The 25,493-nt window shown below is 37.6% G+C and overlaps 1 protein-coding gene and 1 long non-coding RNA gene across 4 annotated transcripts in view; one reads left to right on the top strand and one right to left on the bottom strand.

Moving 5' to 3' along the window:
- The window catches only part of ATP9B (ATPase phospholipid transporting 9B (putative)), a 168,005-nt gene that overhangs the window by 24,238 nt on the left and 118,274 nt on the right, over positions 1 to 25,493 (top strand). For all 3 annotated transcript variants that reach the window (XR_005857867.2, XM_025147637.3, XM_003640746.6), the window contains exons 4-6: positions 808 to 921; positions 3,518 to 3,626; positions 14,135 to 14,193. Coding sequence is in view for 2 of the 3 variants with exons in the window: in XM_025147637.3 (XP_025003405.1) it covers positions 808 to 921; positions 3,518 to 3,626; positions 14,135 to 14,193 (282 nt within the window). In the remaining variant the exon portion in view is untranslated. The remainder of the gene's footprint in view (positions 1 to 807; positions 922 to 3,517; positions 3,627 to 14,134; positions 14,194 to 25,493) is intronic.
- Positions 4,214 to 25,097, bottom strand: LOC121109609. The gene is made up of 4 exons (XR_005857870.1): positions 23,118 to 25,097; positions 13,658 to 13,733; positions 12,434 to 12,598; positions 4,214 to 7,351 (listed from the first exon to the last, which is right to left on the bottom strand). It is a non-coding gene; the product is annotated as an uncharacterized LOC121109609 (long non-coding RNA).

Here is a 25,493-nt window from a genome sequence, read left to right as displayed (position 1 = left end):
TTTTCTGCGTGTACCGCAGGTTGGGTTGAAGTTCTAGGGTATTCTCGTGCTGATGCAGAGCAGCAATGTGTCATATCCTACTCAGTTTTGTTACTCTGTAAAAGTTAGTGACAGACTAAATTTAATACTTCTGTAATACTTCTGTTCATATGCTTATGATTATTCTAAAGCTGAGATGTAAACATTTGAAGGGAAAAAACATTGAGGAAGATAATAAAGAATTTTAGTACTATTATTTAACAAAAAAGTTTTAATATTGTATTTTTTAGGAAGAAAAGGCTTAGCAGTTAAAAGTTAAAAACAGCATAAAGAATGAAAGTTCAGATACTCACAAACCTTTGCTTTTGTGTTGCCACTATAGTGGGGGGTAAAAAATTCAGAAACTTATCTTGTTTGTCTTCATAAACAGAGTAGATGTGAATTATTGCAGGATGCTTTTGTTTTATTTTAAATTCCATAATAAATTTTGGCGCTGTGATCTTGATAGATGTTAAGTATTTTTAAAGATTTGTAAGCTCACACAGTTCAGTTTTCAAAATATAAAAAATTCAGAAAATTGCTTTGTCAGATTGAAAAGTCATTGAAATAAAAGGAAATTTTCTCAACAAAAATGGCTACATAATAAAATAATAGTATTATACTGTGTAGTACACTATATATCCTAAATACTGTACTAAATACTCTATTACAGTACTGTTTGTATGACAGTATCTACTGTCATAAAGTGATTTTATATATTATGTGTAATATTTGTATGCATATAAAAATATGGTATTTATCTGTTTTATGTTTTTATTTCCATTTTAGGTTTTATATGAACAGTTCAAGTTTTTCCTGAATCTCTATTTTCTCGTCGTGTCCTGCTCACAGTTTGTACCAGCACTGAAAATAGGCTACCTGTATACATACTGGGCTCCTCTGGTAAACAGAAAAATGCTATTAACTACACTTTAAACTTCAACTGAAAAGCTAATGTATAAAAAAAATCTCATAAATTTGCATTAGAGAAGCTTCACTGAATAAGTATGGAACAAAGAAAATGTTTAGGTGAAATTGCAGTGGGTATTACAGGAGGAGTTGTTTGATAGTGCTTTTTGTTAAGTGACTAGTTTGAATGTGTAATTCTTTCTAGCAGTTGGTCACCTCAGAGATTAGAGAAAAAACAAATCTCAAAAAAACATCAGAACTTTAGTGAATAGAGAACCTTATTTGGAAGTTTCAGTTCCTTTTCTGCGTTGATTTTTCTTCTGGCAATATCAGAAGAAGCATACATTTTTTTTGCTTTCCTTCTATCTACTTTGATCATGACATTTTTTTCATAAAAATTGATGAAGATTGCTTTTTTGGTTGGGTTTCCTTTTTTGAGCCATGGATAAATGAGAAGGAAAAGGTGTCTTGGAAATAAGTTACTCATTAAACATGCTTTTCTTAGTCGATTGCACTTCCAGTTGCTCTGGTTTCCTTTTAATATGTCTTTCTATTATTGAGCCCTCTGCAGGATTTTCTTGGGGTACTGTTCAGATTGGTTGCCTCTGACTCTGTTATCCTGAGGTTTGGAAATTGTAGTCTGTTCAGAGGAGAGACCCTTTTGGTGGTCTGCCAACTCTATTATTGTGATTTGTAATTCTCCTTGTATTTGTATCAGGACCATTAATTCTTTTTCATCTTCCCAAGACAGTTCCCCACCCCAAATCCCCGTTTTAAAATCAGGAAAAATAAATGCTTTGTTTTCCAAATTCATTTTAAGTAGTAGTTTTTTACAGTGCTTATTCTCAGAGGTATTTGAGAACAGTGACATTCTGACTGCTTGAGTAAAGGTCATTCTTAACAAGTCAATGTAGTAAATATTCTGGATTGATTTCATTGTTTAAATTGTTGCAACATGTGTCCATTTAAGTACTGATCAAGGAGAGGCTGTCTGGAGATAGAGATTTGAAGAATCTCCAGCACAACTTTTGCTGCAACCAAAAAAATACAAATCAAAGACAAAGATTGTTCAACATCAGGAGGTTGTAAGGGAGTATTTTTTAAGGTCTTTCTTGCTGACCCAGTAAGAAAAGACAGAAGTTAACCTTGTCTGAAAATTGATCTCTTCATTGTGAAACTCCCAAGTAGAGATCTGTACATTAGTAGGGTGGTAAGGAAAATAAAAAATAAAAAAAATCACTTAGCATGACATCCTATCTCATTTCTATCAAAGAGTAAGCAATTCCCCCAAACTTAATAATGCAGGTCCTCTGTTAGTAACGCAAATGGTCGGTTCTATATAGACCGATAGGTCTTATTAAAGGATATTTTGAATATAATTTCCAGTTTTCCCATCCAGAAACATGATCTTAGCTTGTGCTAGTAGTACCCCTTTTAGGTAGAAATTTGAGAGAAGTTCAGTAATAATCAGAGGAGTAGCAATAACTTAGTTTTCATTTGTTTTGTCATGAAAGTGTCTGAGGAAATTGAACACAGACAAGATTACAAAAATTCAAGAGAACACTTTCACAAGTAGAGCAGCATGTCAGTCCTATCACATCCACAGACCATTCAGAGCGTGGTTGACCAGTTTTATAGTTTCATATTTTTCAAGGTTGAAAATGAAGTTCTGAGGCAGGACTGTCTGAACATTCTGTTAACTTAAAGGGCTAAATTAAGATCTGAAAATTGGGTTTCAATACCGTTAGCATGACTAGGGGATTTGGTTGTGCCCTAGGAATGAGTAGGAATATGTTTTACAAAGGTAATTTCTTCCACCTAGTTCTAATTTGATTGTTGCAGCTTGTGCAAACATGAACAAACAAGAAGTGTGTAATCATAAGCTTGCAACAGATTAAGTCTTGGAATGTTGGAGTGGAACTGGAAAACAACCTTGCTGTTGAAAGGAAGAATTGTAGTTGAGACTGTTTTAGGAAAACTGTCTTGATTTCCCTGCTAAGAGGGTAGGAGAAGACTGGCAAACTACAAGGTAGTCTAATGGTGTAAAGCTTCCGGTTTAAAAGGGGAGTATTGGTGGATTTCTTAAGCTACATAAATAGTCTAAAGACTTATCTATTGGAGAATTTGTGAATATCTAAACCTTTTTTAGTGATCTTACTTGTATGAGAGTAGTGAGAAATGAGAGTAAGGTCCCTTTACTGTTGGAAAATGATATACCTCTTTCACTCATGGAGAAAGACTAAGTACTTGAGTTCAAGAAGCCGGAAACTGTATCTGAGAAGAAACAGAAAACGGAGAGAAGAAACTCTGTGTTTATCCCAGTGCAGTTTTATATTCTTAACTGCATGCAGAACTCTCTATTTCTAGAAGAAGCTGCAGTGGTACCATCTTGTGAAAAATTCAGCAGAAGTATTTAGATAATTAACTTTTCAGGAAAAAGAAAAGTTTTTTCTTTGTCAGTATTTGTTACATGTTGGTAAATAAGAACATGAACTTAGAATATTTACTTTTTAATTTGTGTAGTACTCCTGCTTGTGTTTCTGTTCTAGACCTCTGATAATTCTGAGTTGTATCTTTATATCTCTAACAGGGATTTGTTTTGACGGTCACAGTGGTACGGGAAGCTGTTGATGAGTATCGACGTTACAAGAGAGACAAGGAAATGAACTCACAGTTATATAGCAAGCTGACAGTACGAGGTTAGCAAAACCACTTGTATAAATCCTTAAAATATTTTTTTCTCAAACATTTATTTTCAGCTCAAATATCTAGTAGACTCAAACTGTACTATTCAAAATGAAACTGATACAGAACTAAAGTGTCTGATTCACACAAAATTGAAGCTTAGATTAAGTACTATAAATCTTGTGCTACTTACAAATGAAATGTGTATACATATATTCAATATATTTTGAAGCATGTTACTATTTAGCACTGTAACTTCAAACTGCAGTAGTTCTCTGAAAGTGGTAATGAGCAGTAACTCAGTAGCACTGTCAGCTCTGAAATATGGAGTCAGTAACTAAGAAATATAATCTAATCAAAATTTTGAGACTGAATCTTGGTATATGCATTTGTGTTTAAAAAAGGTTGTTGCATTGAAAGTCTGCTTATGTATCAAATATTGCTTTCAGTTTTTGTATGTAATTTGAAATTATGTGAACACATAATAGGAACAGAAAGCTTTAATAGCTGAAGTTTTCTTTCTAGAAATTAGTAAAAGGAGAAGTCGCAGTTATGACTTATGTCTGGCCAGAATTGGATGTTCCCCAGGGCTCAGTGTTGGGACTAATATTGCTTAATATCAGTGATGCTGATGTGGGGCTCAAGTGCACTCTCAATAGATTTGCAGATGGCACTAAGTTAGGACTTGCTTAATGGTATAAATGCTCTACAGAGGTATCTGTATTGGTGGGCTGCATCTGATTGTATGGCATTCAGTGAGGTGTCACGTCTGCACTTGTCATGTCAACCCTCTATAGTGGAATAGGCTGGTGAAATTATAGAATGTTTGACCTTTCAAAGCCTTCTAGTTTAAATCCCTTGTGATGAATAAGGATATCTACATCTAGATTGTGTTGCTCACAATCTGGTCCAGTCTGACACTAAATCTCTCCATGGACAGGAAAGAGTCTGTCCCCTTCTTTCTTGCAACTCCCCTTTAGATACTGAAAGATGTTATCTAGATGGACCTGGACAGGCTTGAGAGGTGGACTGATGCTGACCTCATGGAGTCCAACAGGGTCAAGTGCAGGGTCCCACACCTGGGTCAGGGTAATCCCAAGCACAGATACAGGTTGGGTGTAAAATGGCTTGAGAGCAGCCCTGAGGAGTTGGTGTCGGTTGATGAAAGATTCAACATGAGTGGGCAATGTGCATTTGCAGCCCAGAAGGCCAATCATATCCTGGGTTGTGTCAAGAGAAGTGTGACCAGAGGTTGAGGGAGGTGATTTTGGTGCAGTACTCTAGGTGGGGTCTCAACAGCACAGAACAGGGGGTCAGGATCACCTCCCTTGACCTGCTAGTTACACTTCTTTTGATGCAGCCCAGGGTATGGTTGGCTTTCTGGGCTGCAAGGTCATGAGACTGACTCATGTCAAGCTTCCCATCCACCAGTACCTCCAAGTTCTTCACAGCAGGGCTGTGCTCAATCCTTATGTCCCCCACCTTGTATTAGTTGCCAAGACCCCATATGCAAGACCTGCACTTGGGTTTGCTGGACCTCATGAGATTCACCTGGGCCACTGCTTAAGCCTAAGTATCTCTGAATGACATCCTGTTTCTCAGGTTTGATGACCATACCACACAGCTTGGTGTGCACCTTCAACAAGTTTGTGAATGACTTGATCCCACTGTTAATGTCATTGACAAAGTTATTAAAGAACATTGGTTCTTTAATAACCAATTAAAGTTACTCTTTAAGGGGTTCTCTTAAGGGAACTCTTAAGGGACACCACTCATTACTAATGTGGACACTGAGCCATTGACCACCAATCTCTGGGTACAATCTCATAATCAGCTCATTTCCCATTGAATGTTCCACTCATCAAATCCAGATCTCTCCAGTTTAGAGAGAAGGATATTCTGGGGAACTGTGACAGAGGCCTTGGGGAAGCGTGACTATGACTTCTTTGGGACTCAAAGTCTTTGATTTTTCACGAAGATCTTAAAAAAAAAAAAAATGAAGCACTTCAAGAATGAAGTGACAAATTCTGTAGGTTAAATATTAAATATGGACATAAAAGTAGAGAAATATTTTTGTTATGTTGCTTAGGTTCAGAACTAAGTGCCACATAGAAAAGTGTCAAAATAATGAATAGCCTTTTGTCAAGTCAAAGTAGTGGATAACATTACAAAACAATATGAAATAGCTATTACCTTGGAAGGTCATTTTCCTAAAACACTCTAGGAAGTCTTTTAATCTTTTCATGCCAGGAAAAATCCTTAATAGTTCTAAAGCATGAAGATAAGTAATGTGAGGTTATTTCTCAAGCAGTTAGAATGTAATAGTATATATTTTGCCAAGAGTAAATCTGTTCACACTTTCCCAGCATATGTTTCACTGTACTTTTTAGTGCATCTTGGTGAATATATTTTGATAGTCTGTGGGAAGAGTAGTTTTGCCAGATGTGGGAATCTTAGTAAGAAATTCTTGGTGTAGCTCAGGATAATTTTCCTCACAAAAAGTATGTCTGAGTCTGGTAATGTAACACAAGTTTGTTCTAAAATTTTACTCTTCTGTGGTGTGTTAACCTTGTCTGGCTGCTGGGTGCCCAAAAGGTCACTCTCATTCTCCCTCTGCACAGCAAAACGGGGAGGAAAATATTGGGGGAAAAAACAAACAAACAAAACAAAAAAAAACTTGAGATAAGGACATGGAGGTTGCTCAACAAATGAGAGGCAAAACAGACTTCATTTGTTAAAGAGTAATTTGTGGCTGGAAAGCTGCCTGATGGAAAGGGACCCTGGTGTACTGATGGACAGTCAGCTGAATATGAGCCAGCAGTGTGCCCAGGTGGCCAAGGCAGCCAATGGCATCCTGGCTTGTATCAGGAATGGTGTGGTGAGCAGGACTAGCAAAGTCATCCTGCCCCTGTGCTCGGCATTGGTGAGGCCTCACCTTGAGTACTGTGTTCCTTCTTGGGCACCTCAGTACAAGAAGGACATGGAGGTAGTGGAGCAGGTCCAGAGAAGGGTAATGAGGCTAGTGAAGGGCATGGAAAATCAGCCCTATGAGGAGAGGCTGAGAGAGCTGGGGCTGTTTAGTCTGGGGAAGAGGAGGCTGAGGGGGAGACCTTATTACTCTCTTCCATTACCTGGAAGGTGCTTTCAGTGAAAGCGAGGTAGGTCTCTTCTCACTGGTGACAGGTGACAAGACAAGGGGAAATGGCCTCAAGTTGCACCAGGGTAAGCTTAGATTGGACATTAAGAAACCCTCCTTTACAGAAAGGGTGGTTAAACACAGGAATAGGCTCCCCAGGGAGGTGGTTGAGTCACCGTCCCTGGATGTGTTTAAGAGCCATTTGGATGTGGTGCTCAGAGATACGATTTAGCAGAAGGTTGTTAGAGTTAGGGTACTACGGTTAGGCTGCGGTTGGACTTGATGATCTTTAAGGTCCTTTCCAACCTGAGTAATTCCATGATTCTGTGATTCTATACTTTATGGCCAGTTAATAATGAAGTAGAATAGTGAGAAATAAAAACAAACGAAAACCATCTTTTTCCCCACTCACGTTCTTCCCAGACTCAGCTCCTGGTCCATAATGGTTTGTCTTGGTTTCTCCTTCCTCTACTCTCTTCCCCTGCTCCAGGGTGAAGTCCCTCTCATGGGATACAGTCCTTCTGGAGCTGTTCCAGTATGGTCTTCCCATGGTCTGCAATTCAAGAACTGCTCCATCATGGGTCTTTTCCATGGGGTGTAGTCCTAGAGGAACAAATTACTGAAGTGTGTTACCCACAGGCCTGAATTTCCCACCAGACAGCCTGTTTCTGGAATTGCTCTTCTCCACATGCTGTGACTTCATTCAGATTATATTGATATCCTGCTTTTTCCTGTCTTCCATGGGCTGCATGTGGAAATCTGTTTTGCATGGTGCCCCATCGGGTACAGAGAGACAGCATGCTCTACTATGGGCCTGTCCTGGGCTGCAGGCAAACTTCTGTTCTGTGCCCAGAGTACCTCCTGCCCTCCTTCTGCACTGACCTTGGTGTCTGCAGAGGAGTGTCTCACAGTTTTGACTCCTCACGCTGCATGGCTCTTCTTTATCCTTCCTTAAATATGTTACCACAGATGTACAAGCAGTATCACTCACTGGCTCAGCTTTGACCAGTAATGGCTCCCTTCTGGAGCTGGCTGGAACTGCCTGTGCTTGGCATGTGGCAGCCCCTGGTCTCTTCTCACAGAGCCTACCCATGCAGTCCCCTTCTGTTACCCACATCTTGCCATGTTAACAGCATTTTAAAAAGTAATTGAAAGGTAAGTAAATGGTGAATAGTCACATTAATGATGATGTAACTTACAACTGTGAGGAATAGTAACCAATGTAGAAACTAGCATTCTTTTCTGGAACTTGCATACAGCAGGGATCAGCATAGCAACTATTGTTTTTCCCTTCCTTGTCAACCTGAAATAGCTTTATCAACCTTTAGACATACCACTGTGGAAATGTGCAAATATTATAGCTGTTTAACTCAGGTGGTTGCATTGGTGACATCCAGACCTTTACCGTTTTTAACACAGTCTGTAAAGAAATAGACTGTTACAGTTTCTCTTTAAAGCTGTAATTTAACCTGCTATTTGGTTCTAGTTTTTTAAACCTGTTATGATGTGATGCTGAACATACCTTTGTTGAATAGGATAGTATAAGCTATATCAGTGGTGGTAGTGATCTGAAATCCTTAATTCTGGAGTCTATGGCTTATAGTTATCAGTGTGATATCAATGTCAGGACTGGCATCTGTACTTTTAAGAGCTTGCTTTGGGGCTTTTTGTGCCTGTCACTTCACTTTTCTCTCTAGTCTTTTAAACAAGTATGGGAAATTGTCAACATTTTTTCAAATATAGTGGATATTTGAAGCTAGATTGCTAAGCATTTAACCAGCACTTAAATAACAGCTTGGGAATCCTGATTCCATCATATTCCCAGTATGTGTAATGTTTTTTAGATATGTGTATTTGAGAAATTTCACTTTGCAACTTCTCCTAGAAATAAGTAACTTCACAAATTAAAATGTGATTTGGTCGCCTTGACACTGCTATTTTATATGCATGGAATATAGATTTTGAAATAATATAGGTGATTAGAAGTAATTATATCAGCAACTGATGCACAGAGAGCAGTAACTTCTTCAAAACAGAAGTTTTTAAAAATGTTCTTTCTTAAAAAATAAGGATAGTGAACTTTTACCTACAAATGTTTAAGTTTATTTCAACTTTCAGATTTTAGTGTCAGTGTCATCATGATTTCATACTTGGTTTATGTTCTGTTTGTTTTTTCTCATTTGTCGTAAGAGAAAAAACAGTGGTATTTGACAGAAGCTTCAAGATCTTTGCAATCAACTTTGTATCACACATTGTCTATGGTGTGATAGCTGAGCTATGAGTGTTTTGAGGTGTAGCCATTTTTAATAATGAAAGCATTGTTATAGCCCTACTCAGAGTTAAGCTTTATGAAAAAATATTTAATGTACATATAAAACAATAAATGAAAAAAAATTGCAGCTCATAATTAATAGGATTTTTCAAACCAATTCATTCTGAAACTGAAATGTGGTGTTTTGAGGCAAAAAAAAAAACAAACCCAGCCACCACAAACTTCCTGTTTTGATAAATTTAGATGAATAATCTTACAGACTTTGAGGATTTAGGAACTTATCTATGCAAATTAATAAAGGCAAATGCTACATCTCAGATAACTGTTTTTGTCAGTAATTTTCAATATAATTACAAATAGTTATAAATTCTTGGTGATACTCTGTAAGTGAGGAAAAAAAATCAGTTAGACTTTTCTAGGCTACAGGCTACTGGTTTAGAGAAAGAAGGCTTTGTTACTTGTGAGTGAACAAACTTGATACTGATTTAATTAAAAGCCTGAAAATCAATGCCTCTCTTTAGAGCTGCTTTTCAGAGTGGAACTGTACTTCATACTTCTGTAATATCTTTTTTTTTCCCCCCAATGATTTTATGACTCTTGTAGAGTTTATAGTCTTGTCTTTGAAATAGATATTTTTTCCACCTCAAAAATGGAGAAATTGACATAGAGAAGTTAAGCAAGTTGCCTTGCTCAATTGAATGGCTCAGTAGGAAACATAAAAGCAACGTTCAGTACTACCCTTTGTTTAATCGTGCTATTTTCACTTCATCTTTCATAATCACTTATAGTTGTTTACTTTAGGGAAATATTTCTGTAGCAAAACGAACTACTGTTACTTGAATTGTAGTTAATTACTTGTATTAAGATAGTATATGTGGGCTGATTGGAATCTTCTTAAATGGCATTGCAGTACATTAAAACCAGGATGACTTTGGCTGCTCAATGGTGTTGCCATTCTGCTGAGTCATTTTGGGCCTGAGGTACTCCCCAAACATTTAAAAATAAACATTGTATGACCTGTGTGTTGCTAGTCTAAGAAGTACTGGCTTTTTATGTAATACAAGATCTTGAATTAGTGTTTGTTCTTATCAGCAAATCATTTTTTTATAATATGAGTATAATATAATATATTAATATATTATTATAAAATAATATGAGTTTTTTATAATATGAGTAACTGCTGAAAACAAAGTGTGAATATGGTTCCTTTAAAATCTGAGCACTGAGAAATTTGTTAGGGAGCTAGAGTAACATGAATAATTTATTTCACTTTTAAATTCTGTTTATACTGTGCTCCTAAAATGCTACATTACTGAGGTTTTTATCTCAGTTGACCTTTTTTTAATTTCAAAGTGTTCTGTTAAGCGTTCAGTTTTGAGTCGTCATTTATATGTGAGTTATCTGCAACTTTACAATCAAGATTTTTATCAGAATGCCCTGATAATTATTGTAATACTGTAGTTAACTAAAATCTGTCTTGGAACTTCTTATAATAGAACTTCAGCTCTTCTAGTACAGGTCATTCTTGTGCTTCTTAAAATGTACTGCATTTAGAAGAACATATTTCTGAATCTAGAGTAATGTTAGGTCGTTACTGCTTGCAGAATTTTAAACCTACAGATTGTTCCTGGTATTTAGATCATTTGGAACACATAAATTTTTTTTAAAGCATTGTATGAATTTAATCTGATTGATGAGGGAAGCTCTAAGCAACAGCAAGAAAACTTGGAACTTAATTTAAAGAATTTCAAAAAGAAGCTGCAAGAGAAGAAATGAAGCTATGAAGTGTCTCCAGAGTTTTCAGTTAGTGGTTTAAGACTGATCTCAGTTTGCTATGTAAAAAAATGGAGTTTAAAAGAAGGACTTGAGGACAGCATTTGCACTGAAAAGATCATCATCACTGTAACTTAACAAAGTCTTTCTTTCAGTTCCTCATTATATTGTGTGTACTCTGATTATGTTGACTGCTGAAGCTAATATATACTAGGTAAAACTTTGACGTGCTTTAAACTTGACTGTTTTCCAGAGCTTGATATTGGCTGGTTAGAAACCATCTCTGTTACTAATTCAAAAAGCATTATTTTCAGACAGTACTCAAGACATGATGTGTAAGAGGAGCAATTTGAAATTATTTTCAAGGTCTCTCAGAAGTACCTGTTCTTTCAGGAGTAGTTCTACTCAAAGAGATGTCCTTTGTAATACACATAATACCCTGTTTTGTTTACTTCATTTCTTAAATTATGTGAAATACTTAACACAAGTGAGAAGTTTATTAGATTTTTTTCAAATACTTTTCACACTTTTCAGAAGACTATCTTGAGGGCATAATGAATCACTACAAATAGGTTTCAGTATTCCAGTTCTACATAATTCTGTTTGTGGCTTTAGGCAAAAGCCTTGCATTTTGGTGGGCTATGAAGTCTGTATGTGCAGCTATTTTTCAAAGCTTTGGACATTATTAATAATTACACAGGTGGTGAAGAGTGTTTTGCTGCTGAGATGTTTCTAATGGAAAAATAGTTAGCAAGGATAGTTTATGAGGCAAGTAACATTGTGAGTTTTTTCTCTAACTACATCTTTACTAATTCGTATTATTTTAATATTCTCTGAAATATTATCTCATGATTCTCCTTTAATTGATCTAGAGGAAAGCATTATTTGCCAGCTCTTAAAAATCTAAAGCTACTTTTTTAATTACTGCCACACATAACCATTTACTTCTTAGTGGAATGTGTCCTGTTCAGATCCATTGTAGAAATAGTTCTTATGCCATTGGCTTCTGTATTTATAACCAGGTTCTTCCAAGATATGAGTGTATTATGAAGAAAGTATTTCCAAGTGTTAGTCACCTAGAAAACTGTCTATTAAGGAAACTTTTCTATTTGTAATGTGAAATTCCCCCAAATTACTAGGCTGAGTACAAGCAAAGATGATGCCTAGGTTCCTGTTGGTGTACCTTGTCCTTGGAGTCTTAGCTTTTGTCTGTCTTAGAGTGCCACAAATGAAAGTTCTACCTTGTCATCCATAAGTTAGTCTCTTTTGGTCTTTAGATGCTGTTAGATGACTGGAGATTTCACTTGTTCAATTTGATAAAATTGCTGTTAGTTTCATTTGGTTAATATTGCTAAATAGCTTTAGTCACACCTGACTGTGCAGGTGGCATAGTTCTGATATGCAACAAAGAGTAAGTACTTGGATTTTTGTGTCTATTAGGAAATTCCCAGGAGATAAATTGAAAGCAAAATAGGAAATGCTATGCTTCTGGAAAAGATAACAGAAAGCAAATTAAATATTATCATTTGTTTTGATATATGCTATTCACCTCTAGTCAAAACTTGGGACTTGGTGCAAACCTGTGAATTCCCTTTATATTAAGCAGTCAAAATATGTTGACTTGTGAGATTGATACTAACCTGATTCCCATCCCAGTTGTAAAATACTCCTGTAGAATACTCATATTTCTTGCTACTGGTTTTATAATCAGCAGTTCTGCTATTCCCTTCACCCTCACAGTAGGGTATGATGAGAATGAGAGTCAGACTGAAGATGTGAGTGGGAGGCAAGGATGTGCTTGGCAACTAAAAAAAAAAAGATTGTTTTAAAGGATTTTCAGTAACAAAGACTGGCTTTCCAAAATAGCTATGCAGACAGGCCAAAACAATAGTTCTGATCTCCACTGACATTGTTTCCTTGTCTTGGAAGTGCTAATGTTCTGGAAAGCATACTAAAAATTAGATCAACTAAAGGAATAAATTCATTAAGTAAACTGAAACTGCTGTTTTTGCATTAAATGGGATGTTAGTTATTTTCTCTTTAATCATAAGATATATTCAAAGGTAGTAAAATGTAGGAATCTTGTGAAAGTAACTGCCAGATCTCTCTTCATTGAGAGTTACAATGAGGATTTGGGACCTACCTTAGTTTTATTTATACATCTTATGAATGAGAAATGATGGAATGTACATTAATCTGCTATTCATAATACTACTTACTGCTGCTTCTGCTGTGCTTCTGTGGGTTATCTTTTCTGTAATTCATTTAGTTTGATTTTTAATTTCTTAAGACTGTGTCTTGATGTGCTTAACAAGACACCTACTGCTTCTGATGGGAAAAGATTTTGTATGGATTTACATTTCAGCTCATCAGACTGTATGCGTGTATATACATATTTTAAAAATGTGTGTATATATGTTTATAGCCTGAGTTAACACATCTGAATTTAGTACTACTTATATATCCTGGAAGAGGATGACTTGTAGCTTGTCTATAGGGTGATTTTTTTTTTCTCCTGTAGATTTGCTGTTTTTTAACTCAGGGAAGCAACACTTCCTGAAGTTGTAGCAAGGATCTGCGACTAGAAATCCTCAATTCTAGTGAGATAAACAGTAACACATTTTGGGCAGTAGCTTTAACCTCTCCTCAACCCTTCAGATAATAATATTAACATTTAACTGTCATAAAAAATATTAACCTCCTTACAGAAAATATAAAATTAAAATTGATGTGTGCTGTCTGTTTTATGAATGAGTTGTTCACAGCAGTTACTGAATGTGCAGCTCCAGCAAGTGAAAACTCTCATTGTTATTTTAATTTCCGAAAATGAAGTATTCAGGCATTTTTTCTAACTTACAACTTACCTCTTTTCTACTATGATTTCCAACAAGGCTCAGGCAGTGCCAGTTGTCAGTGATGTCTATGACTGAGTAAAGCTACCTGTTGGTCAAAGCCCAGTTATCAGCAACTTATGTGTAAGATGCTTCGTGACTAAGCCTAGTCACTTTTGACATGTCATAGGGGGTGCAAAGTAGGTAACACAAAACCATTTTTTCCAGTCCTGTAACTCAATTATTGATATTGTTTATCAGACTTCACTATCTCTCCAATACTATTACAGTAGCTAATTGCCTAGAAAACTATACACTTTCAAAACCTCATAATTATCTATTTAGAGATTACATCTATTTATTAGTGTGTTCTTCAAATATCAATTTTGTATAAATTGTAACTTTTTCACCAACAGTAATATCTTGAAGTACATCTTGCATTTATATTTTTATGACTCTCTGTAATCAACCTAGGCAGGCATTAATATTCTTTTTTTTTTTCCTTTTAAGGTAAAGTGCAAGTTAAGAGTTCAGACATACAAGTTGGAGACCTCATCATAGTGGAAAAGGTTGATACTTTTAAAATATATTTTAGAGACTAAAGATATTAATGTGCTAATTATCTTCTGGAGAGAAGTATATTGAGGTACTTATCTGTGAAGTACTAAGTAAGTAATATTTTAGTTTGAGTCTTATTTGATAAACTTGAAGTCTCTTTTTGGGTTTAATTATAAGCTTAATTGGATGCAAGCCCTTGTATCTTATAAATTGGAATATGCTTAAATTTAACTAGTGAAAGGCATGCAGTTACTGAATGATATTCTTTGGCTATTGCTTTCCTAGGTGCGTGTACTAAGTTGACTACCAATACCTTTCTTCTAGTACCTTCCTTCAAATTTTTTTTTTGTCTGAAGCTTTATAGAATAAGTTATATGCATATCTTTGTCCTTAAAAAAAGGGAGTGGAGGGGAATCTTTCAAGTTACTTTGATTGTAGATGGTGGATGAGAGCTGTGAACTTTTTTCCTTAGTGTTAGTATCATAATAAAGACAGTGTTGCTTACTTCAGTTGGTTTGTTTTAGGAAGTAATCTAGGCAAAACTCATCTGCAAAGAGATCTTAATGCATGCTCTGGTTTTCCTATAATAAGATTATTTCCTTATAGGTTAGGTGTGTGGTTTATATTCCCTATCATACTATGCTGTAGGAGGCTAAGAAGCTGTTGTAATCTCAGAGTTGACTTATTTTTCTTGTTGAAAAAAAAAAGCATAAATTTGGAAGGGTGACTTATTTTCTTAGTGCCAACAAATGATTCCTATTTTGCTCTGTAAAAAATACCTAATCCCTTAATCCTAGAAAGTTACTTTTAGTTGAAGTTTGTGTCCTTGTATCCAGTTTTTTTTGAGGTGTTGCGTGGCAAGTTGTAGATAGGCAGAAGAATGTGGAACCTCATCAGTGACTTGAATTTTCTAAACTTCTGTGTGGGATTGTTACTATTTAGTAAATGACTTTTTATTAAAGGAAAAAGCCTTGAGCAGATATGCTCCCCTCATGATTCATTTTACATTTGTTTTTGTTGTGAATATCCTTCCTTTTTCTTAGAGGATTTAGAGAACTCGTGAATTTTTAGCCTTTGTTCAGCCACATATGAGAAAACCCTCGTTTGTTTTGGGGAAAACTACTGCTTTCTTTTGATGTAGTTAGTGTTATGTCCTGCCCACATTCCCTCCCCTCCAACTCCCCCCTTACACCTTTTATCTGCTATCTGTACCTGATGTCTTGTTGGGACCCTCTGAGCAAGATATACTAGCATAGACAAGATTAGCATCTACAGATATACAGGACAGACATGCCTTGTCTTTTACCTTGCTATCTTAGTGATCACTTGAACCTATTCCAAATATTCTTCAGGACACCTGAAGTGGGTATTTATTTTGATTTTTATTAAGAAAACCTTTAGACTTTTAATAATTAAACCTCAAATTAATTAGCTATACTGCATTAGGGAAGTTTATAGTGGTGGCAAAGATCATAGAATCATAGAATTAATCAGGTTGGAAAGGACCTTAAAGATCATCAAGTCCAACCGCAGCCTAACCATATTACCCTAACTCTAACAACCTTCTGCTAAATTGTATTTCTGAGCACCACATCCAGATGGCTCTTAAACACATCCAGGGACGGTGACTCAGCCACCTCCCTGGGGAGCCTATTCCTGTGTTTAACCACCCTTTCTGTAAAGAAGTGTTTCCTAACATCCAATCTAAACTTACCCTGGTGCAACTTGAGGCCATTTTCCCCTTGTCTTGTCACCTGTCACCAGTGAGAAGAGACCTACCCCGCTCTCACTGAAAGCACCTTTCAGGTACTGGAAGAGAGTAATAAGGTCTCCCCCTCAGCCTCCTCTTCCCCAGACTAAACAGCCCCAGCTCTCTCAGCCTCTCCTCATAGGGCTGATTTTCCATGCCCTTCACTAGCCTCGTTACCCTTCTCTGGACCTGCTCCACTACCTCCACATCCTTCTTGTACTGAGGTACTCAAGACTGAACACAGTACTCAAGGTGAGGCCTCACCAATGCCGAGCACAGGGGCAGGATGACTTTGCTAGTCCTGCTCACCACACCATTCCTGATACAAGCCAGGATGCCATTGGCTGCCTTGGCCACCTGGGCACACTGCTGGCTCATATTCAGCTGACTGTCCATCAGTACACCAGGGTCCCTTTCCATCAGGCAGCTTTCTAGCCACACCTCCCCAAGCCTGTAGGGCTGCCTGTGGTTGTTGTGACCAAAATGCAGGACCTGACACTTGGCCCATCGATCCAGTCTATCCAGGTTCCTCTGTAGTGCCCTTCTCCCATCTGGCAGGTCAAGACTCCCTCCCAGCTTGGTGTCGTCTGCAAACTTACTGAGGGTGCACTCAATCTCCTCATCAGGATCATCAATGAAGATGTTAAACAGAAGCAGCCCCAGCACTGAGCCTTTGGGGACACCGCTTGTGACCGGCCGCCAACTGGATTGAAGTCCATTGACCACAACTCTCTGGACCCAGCCATCCAGCCAGTGCTTCACCCAGTGGAGCGTACACCCATCCAGACCATGGGCAGCCAGCTTTTCCATGAGAATGTTATGGGGGACAGTGTCAAAGGCTGAAGTGCAGGTAGACCACATCCACAGCCTTACCCTCATCCACTAAGCAGGTCACCTTGTCATAGAATGAAATCAGGTTTGTCTGACAGGATCAACCATTCGTAAACCCATGCTGACTGGTTGACCTTCAATTGGTTCATGATGGTTCCTGAGGTTATTCCTTCCATAACCTTCCCGGACACCGAGGTGAGACTGATAGGCCTGTAGCTACAAGGATCATCTTTCTGGCCCTTTTTGAAGATGGGCGTCACATTTGCCAGTTTCCAATCCACTGAGACATCCCTGATTAGCCAGGACTGCCGAAAAATGATGGAGAGTGGCCTGGCAGCCACATTTGCCAACTCCCTCAACACTCTAGGTTGTAATCCATCTGGTCCCATGGACTTGTAAGCATCCAGCTTTTGCAGTAGGTCCAAAACTATGGACTATCTTTCAGGAAAAGATAGTATACTTTCCCTGAAATGTACCGAGATTCGTCCACCTGTTGAATTATACTTGTTTGGGAAACTGGGATTACTTTGGGGATAAATCTGTCTTGTTTGAGGTAGATCATTAGCATTTATTTAATCATAGTTTACAGCAGCGTATAGACCATATGCTGTGAATACCTGAGGTTTATAATATAAAAGTAATGTTAAGGAACTATACCTACTACTTCCCTAAATCCTTTTAATGAGGATTTTACTTGAGTATCTTGGTGTGACATGCATGTAGTTATTTGTCTGTTATACTTCAGCCACAAGCTCCTTCCTGCCCCCAAGACAATTTTTTTCCTGTTGCTTTTGCTTTTGGCTTATGTGTGAGTACTTTAAACTAATGAAATTAAATGTTTTCTAATTCTATTTAGAAGTGTATTTTGCTAGAGTAAGCACTTCTCAATTTCAGAGTATGACTCCTAAGCCGAAGAACTAGTCAGGAGTGAAATGTTCAATTGCTCACTCTAATGGCAAAGAAACAAGTTAACGTTGTATTTGACTAGAAGATGCATCAACAGCATTTCTTCAGTGAAATTAATGAGTCATTTGAGCTGAAGATCTATATGTTAACTAGTGACTGCATCACAAATACTAATAACTGAAAAGCTTTTCTATGTTTGATCTTTGAATATCCTTTTTTTTTGATAAATTTTGAATCAATTCTAAGTGATTGCAGTGTAGCTGAAGCAATTTAGTTCTGAGTAAATTGTATCTCTAGTTTCAAGTAAAAATTCTGTAATGTGGTAATACTAGATCAGGAGAATGCCTCAAAAGGTTAAAGTATTATCAGTTTTTAAGGGTTAGGAGCCATTTATATTGTTAGCTGGAAAATATTCCCTTTCCTCTTGCTGTAAACAGGCATGCTGCTTCCTGGTCCTGTCTTTTTAGATTTATTATTTTTCTACAAATGCACAGGTGATGCAGAGATTTAAGATAATTGGAAGAGTTTGAGTTATTTAGTTACTGTAAATTTTTGCCTGGAACAATCTCTGATCATGTGAGGAGAATATAACACATTCGCTTTTTAATAAGTTATGTATTAGTAGCATGTTGATAGCGCAGGTGTTCTAAAATGTGAAGCAGTAAAGCTTCGTCTTACCTCAAAAGCTACTCTTAGTTAGCAGTAAAGGGGCACAAAACTTTTTTTCTTAATCTCAAGTGTAAAGTGAAATATAACCAGCATTTGTTAACAATACTTGCAGTCTTTACATACACAGCATGAAAATGCAGAAAACAACTGCAAAGTGCCTATTCCATTTCTAACTCAGCAGTAAGTGTGAATATATAATACAAATCAATACTAGACATTGAGAAAAGTACATCGTTCATAACAAATGGATAATATAAAACAGTAAATGCAAAGTCATGAGGGTCTCGTAGCTTATGAGCAGTTGTAGGGGAATTGGAAGAATGAGTATGGAGCTGCAGAAGTTTATATTAATAAAGATCTTGTAATAACATGAGAGAATGAAGAATACCACTGCTAGACTCTTCCATGTTTTTCCAAATGAGGCATATGACCTCTTCTGCAAGGAGGAGTAGGTACATTAGTGAATTTCCTTGTTTTTCAATATGAGTAGTGTTCCAGGATAGAGGTGGAGCTTCTGATAGAAGCCTGGAAGCTGGAGAAGCACTTGGCTTCCATTAACTATTTTCTTATCATAGATCTCTAGAAAAGAATCTGTAAGTCAGCAGCATAGGCCAACACTAAGAGAAATGGAAAGACACCTATCTTGGAGCTCTAATTATACTCAGACTTAGGAAAAGAGTTCTCGTAGTTTTTATGATTTGTATATTCAGACTTTACTGTAATCAATAAACATTTCTAGGTTCATCTGCATGGTAATTGAGATTATGTAGTTTCTTCATGGATTTCTGAATGTCTGAAGTCGTGTGTTGTCATTTTAACTTGTTTCATTTTTGATAAGTATGACATGAGAATTGACATGATTAACATTTTGCTGCTGTTTGCAGCAATGTATAACAAAACTTAATTTTCTCCATAATGAGATTTGTTAAGGATTTTTGTAGTATGCTTGCCATCTGTTTTTGTGTAGTCAATCTTTTATAGTGACTAGGTATCAGATACTTGCAAGGAGATGTTTGCTTTGCAGCATCAGCAATAATAGTGACATTTTTTTCATAGAATCATAGAATCATCAAGGTTGGAAAAGACCCACGGGATCATCCAGTCCAACCATCCACCCATCACCAATAGTTCTCATTAAACCATGTCCCTCATCACAATGTCCAAATGTTCCTTGAACACCTCCCTGGGCAGCCCATTGCAGTGCCTGACCACTCCTTCAGAGAAGTAGTATTTCCTAACGTCCAGCCTGAACCTTCCCTGGCGCAGCTTGAAACCATTCCCTCTAGTCCTATCACTAGTTACACGAGAGAAGAGGCTGACCCCCTGCTCACTACAGCCTCCCTTCATGTAGTTATAGAGGGCAATAATGTCTCCCCTGAGCCTCCTCTTCTCCAGACTGAACAACCCCAGCTTCTTCAGCCACTCCTCATAAGGCCTGTGCTCCAGACCCCTCACCAGCTTTTTTGCCCTTCTCTGAACACACTCCAGGGCCTTCTTTCTGCCTACTTCCAAAATATGGAAAAAACATGTCAGTCATAAACTGTTTCTTTTCTTACAGATAAGGTAAACACAATACAGTTCCTAGCCTTACTTACATGAAGAATGCATTCAAATTATTTAATGCATTTGCTTTACTGGAAGGAAAAAATAAGTATAGAGAACCCATTTAAAAGACAAAATGAAGGTGTATGTTTTCTACTAAAATGTGAGAATAGTCATGTCACTAATTGGATAATGCCTGGTTTTGTGAGGTATGAAGACTTGAGTCTTGGAAAAACTCACCCGATACTCAATATCTATGTGCTGAATGTGAAACATGCATTCTTCATTGAATCTGGTAATGCATTTTAAAACATGAATAGCTCATTCTGATTATTAGAACTTCTATTTAATTCTGTATTGGATTGCTATGCTGTTACTTTTCTAAAATTTTAAGGCTATTGGTCAAGTTTTTTAGCCTGTTTAGAAGTAACTGAAGTTTGTAGGCATGAAGCCAGTAACCTGAAACTCGTGTAATGGATTTATGTCAGAGCTGGCAGGGAAGCTGTAAAAATGTATAGCTAATCTATATGAAGGCAGTTTATCTGGTTAATTGTTATTGTCATTTAATTAAATATTTAATTTTGAACTTGCATTTTCCCCATCCTTTTTGTCTGTTGTTTTAGGGCTAATTTGCCCAGAATATATAGTAAGGTTACCCTTTGTCTTGCAGTTTTTTCTTCCCAAATCTGATTTTGAAGCATTTCTCGTTGAATCTGTGCTTTTGATGTATGATAAATGTGACTGGTCTTCTGTTGTAATGTAAGATAGTAAATAAGCTGTACCAGCTATGGTTGCACGTGACCAGCATCTTCAAGGGGAATACTGTTGACATACAGACAAGCGTACAAATTGCTACTTTGCTTTTAGCAATGAATGGGAATTGCTGCAAACAATGGCTTAACTGTTCATAAAAGCATGTAATTTTAAGCTATGACTAGAATTTTTTTTTTTGCTGACCATGTAGGGTTTTCAGATTTAAAAAAAAAATGCATCCTATTTTCAAGTGTTTTGAGTCTTGCTCAATTTTCCAGTTTGTTGTTTGCTTGAGATTTCTTCTGTTTTCTGACTTAACCTCTCCATAGCCTCTCTCTGTTGAACTATACTGAATCAATAGAAGATACAGATATAGTTGCTTACAGTTCTGAACCAGTTTCCGTCAAAGCTGAGCTTCTATAAAATAAAATCTGAGATTTATTTTGCTAATTATTCAAAATGATGCTGTTGTGACTGCACAGTGCTCTCAAGAATGTTTTTGTAGGAATTGAAAACTTTGCTTAGTGTTAGAACATCTACAGTATCAAGAATGTTTTATAGTCAGAAATAATATTATTTGTGTGATCACTCGAACTAAGGCAAAAGTTAAAGTACAGCATCTTGCATAGAACACTCTGAAAGTAATGCCTCTTATTTCCATGGAAGCTACAATAGATACAAATAATACAATAACAGTATTTGATAGATAAAATTCTCGGCTAAAAAATACTATTTTTCAATGCATTTGCCACCATTACCCATGGATTTTTTTGTTGTTGGGATTTGTAGAGATGGGGTCAGGAATGTAAAGGCACAACTAGAACTAGACTTCACAAGTGGCGCAGAGAAAAACAAGAAAGGCTTCTATGGGTCCATCAACCAGAAAAAGAAGGTCCAAGAAGGCACACCTCTCAAGCCCAGTGAACACTACAGGCAAGCTGGTAACAAAGGACAAGCAGAAGGCTGAGGTACTCAACTTTTTGCCTCAATCTTTGCTGGCAACTGCTCTTCACACATCCCTTAGGTGGAGGGGTCAGAAGGTGGGGGCTGGGGGGCAGTGATCCTCCCACTGTAAGCAAAGATGAGGTTTGTGACCACCTGAGGATCCTGAACACCCATAAGTCTATGGGACCTAATGAGATGCATCCCAGAGTCCTAAGGGAAGGGGCTGGTGTAGTTGCTAAGGCACTCACGGTGACATGTGAAAAGTCATGGCAGTCACACGAAGTCTCCTGTGTCTGGAAAAAAGGCAGTGTTGCACCTATTTTTAACAAGGATAGGAAGGATGACCTAGGGAACTGCTGACCTCTCAGCCTCGCTTCTGCACTGGGTAATATGGAAGAGATCCTCCTGGAACCTGCGCTAAGGCATGTGGAAGAGAGGGAGGAGATGCAGGAAAACCAAGTACGGCTTCACCAAGAGCAAGTCCTACCTGACCAATGTTGTGGCCTTCTACAATGGTGTTACTGTGTCAGTGGGGAAGAGCCACTGATGTCATCTACTTGGGCTTCAGGAAGGCCTTTGACATGGTCCTCTACAACATCCTTCTCTCCATATTGGAAAGATATGGAGGTGATGGCTGAACTATTAAATTGACAAGGAACTGCTTACAAGACCTTACCTAGAGAACAGTGGTCAATGGCTCAGTGTCTGGATGGAGGCCAGTGATGAGTGCCACCCCTTGGGAATCAGTACCGGGGCTGATGCTCTTTAATATTTTCGTCGGTGACATCAGTGTTGGGATCAAGTACACTCAGCAAGTTTTTGGATGGCACTAAGCTGCGTTGTGTTGTCAACATGCTGGTGGGATGGATAGCATCTTGAGACACCTAGACAGACTTTAGCAGTGGGCCCTGAAGAACTTCGTGATGTTCAACACATACAAATACAAGGTCTTACACCTAGGTTGCAGCAACCCCCACTATCAGTATGAGCTGGGGGATGAAAGGATTGAGCACAGTTGTTTTGAAAAGGGCTTGAGGTGTGGCAAGTTGGACATGAGCCAGCTATGTGACCTCACAGCCCATGAAACTAGCCATATCCTGGGCTACATCAAAAGGGGAGTGGCCAGTAGGTTGTGGGAGGTGATCCTGCTCCCTCTACTTCACGCTGATGAGACCTCACCTAGAGTACTATGTCCAGATGCAGTGTCCTCAGTACAGGGTATTCTTGAACCTATTGGAGTGACTCGAGAGGAGGGCCTCAAAAATGATCCAAGGAGTGGAACACCTTCCTTATGAGGACAGGCTGGGAGAGCTGGGGCTGTTCAACCTTGAGAGTTCTGGAAGACTGTCATGGTTTTATATTTTTGGTTATCGGTATTCCACATCATAACATCATGCAGTGTACTAGGAGTTAAAGAGCAAATGCTCTAGTTCTGGGCACTTGTCTGGAAGAGAAGAACTACGTTCCCCAGAAGACTGTTCGAGTACTGTTATCATTCCTGCTCAGGGAAACAGATATAAGGCCTGTAGGTCACCTGACCTGGGTCGTCTTCTCGTCTTGTTGTGCTTGCTTTCGGATCATCTCGCTGCTGCTCCCAACTGCACACAAGGTTTCAGTATTAGTGTAAGGCCTTTAGCTCTTGGACAATCCTTCTCTCAATTATATTTGATTTTTTTAACAATTATATTGAATTATATTGTATTATATTATCAGAATGCACAATAACACACTATAATAAATCAGTTTGTTTCTCCTCAGATCATTGCTGCTGTTTTTTTAATTTATTCTTTTTTGTGGAGGGGTCCTCTGTTTCCCTTTTCTAGAGGCGTGGATTTTGCAAAAAAAAAAAAAAAAAAAAAAATCCCTCCGCCCCACTAGTCATGAAACCAGGCCAGACCAGTCCGTAAACTGTCAACAAAGACCTGAGAGTGGCCTTTCAGTGTCTAAAATTGGGACTGTAAGAAAGAAGGAGACTTACTTCTGTCCCTGGAGCTGTTCAGTGTCAGATGGAGTCAGTCTTTGTGCTACCTGTAGATGTCACTGTTCATAGAAGGGGAGTTGGACTAGGTGACCTTTAAATGTCCCTTCCAACTCAAATAATTCAGTGATTTCCCAATGGGAAAAGTATGTTAGAGCTGCTACGAGTTGTATGTATTTTAATTGCTATCAAAGAAAAATGTAATTAGCTAGGACTTTTGTGGGGGTGTTACAAAGATGTATCTTCTACTTTGATACAGTGAATCAATTCATTATTCTGATTAGAATCACTCTGTAAAATTTACAGGCAGGATTCTACATAGCTTGATTCCTAATCATTTGAAACTCATCTGTGCTGCTGTTTCTTTAAAATACATAACTAAACAGTTTTCTATAGCTTGTAGTTTATGCAGAATATAGAGCTACAACTGAATTAACACAGTATTAATTTTCCAGTTTGATTATAATTGAAATGTGAAATAATTTATAAGTTTTGAGATGCTTATATATTAAATAGCTTAACTTCTTAAGTTGGTAAGTCCAATAAGGGTTTCAAGGCTAAAATCCATGGGGCTCGTATATGCCATATGATGGGCTTTGTCATCTACATATGTGTTTTTCTTTCTACTATTTCTTCAAGCAGGCATTTGAGCTCTTCAGAAATTAAAGATGAGCCTTAGCTACAAAGTGGTTTCCAAGGCAATGTCAGAAAGAGTATGTGTTGAACATGAAAACCTGAAACTCTCAAATGGAACTGTATTTCTGTGTGGAAAATACTGTTCTAAGTGAAACTTTATGCGTTCATAGAATCACAGAGGTTGGAAAAGACCCACAGGATCATCCAGTCCAACCATTCACCCATCACCAATGGTTCTCACTAAACCATGTCCCTCAGCACCTTGTTCCTTGAACACCTCCAGGATCAGTGACGCCACCAACTTTCTGAGCAGCCCATTCCAGTACCTGACCACCCTTTAATCCTTTTAACAAGTAATCTGAAATTAATATTATGAAATATATTTTAACATTAAATTGTGAGTCATTGTTAATCCACTGAAACTTTTAAAGTAGTTAAGTTTGTAAATGAAAAACAAATGAAACTTTGTATTTAGCTTCAGAATTGAACAGGACAATACGTGGCATACGAGATGTAAGTCATGATACTAATGAATTTGTTTCTTCTGTATTTTCTCTCATCACTGTTTTCCGCATTCAGTCTGGTTCCTGTCAGCTTAGCCTGTCACTGTACTTTTCTAGTCTTGTATATCATTCATGTTTTGACATGTCAGTTATTTTTTTTACTTCCCCAGTTTTTCATTCTTAAACTGTGCTGTCAGTGTTTAACTGGTGTACTGGTAGATGAGTTCTGGTTCATGAGTGATTAATGAATGATGGGAGTGCAAAGGATCTGGGTAGTCTTGGATAGCAGACTTCGTGTGTGTGGGACAGCGGTTATTGTTCAATGTTGTTCAATCTACAAAAGCTTAGATTTGATAATCAGCAAAAAATTGAAAGCCTGATTTGATGCAGCAAGTTAAATACTTGAAAGGGAAATGACAGTACAGGCCTGCAGAGCTGCACTTGATGTAGGGGTGACTTAAGTTAGAAAGGAAGTTGATTCAATTTTGTCTTTGCAAAGGAGAGGTTTGTAAATACTGGAAATTGGAAAACGTTGCTCCATGCCTTGCATTTTCCTTTCTGTGTTTGTTGGGAGAGAGAAAGAGGATGCCTAGAAAAAGTTGATATATACTGCATATACAGCTTAAGTGCTGAGATGTTTGAAATTTCATTGTTTACTTTTTTTTCTGCTAACTATCAGGGTTTTGCTCAATAGAGTATTACTTCTAGTATTCAAGTGGTAATATATTCAGTGATTTATAGTCTTGAAGCACTGTTTTTAGTCATGAAAAGACCAGTCCAGGTCTTTGGGTATTTATG

This window comes from Gallus gallus, chromosome 2 (assembly GCF_016699485.2).
Source record: "Gallus gallus isolate bGalGal1 chromosome 2, bGalGal1.mat.broiler.GRCg7b, whole genome shotgun sequence".
NCBI lineage: Eukaryota > Metazoa > Chordata > Aves > Galliformes > Phasianidae > Gallus > Gallus gallus.
The sequence above is the reverse complement of the archived record's forward strand: the minus strand, read 5'-3'. Positions and strand labels throughout refer to the sequence as shown.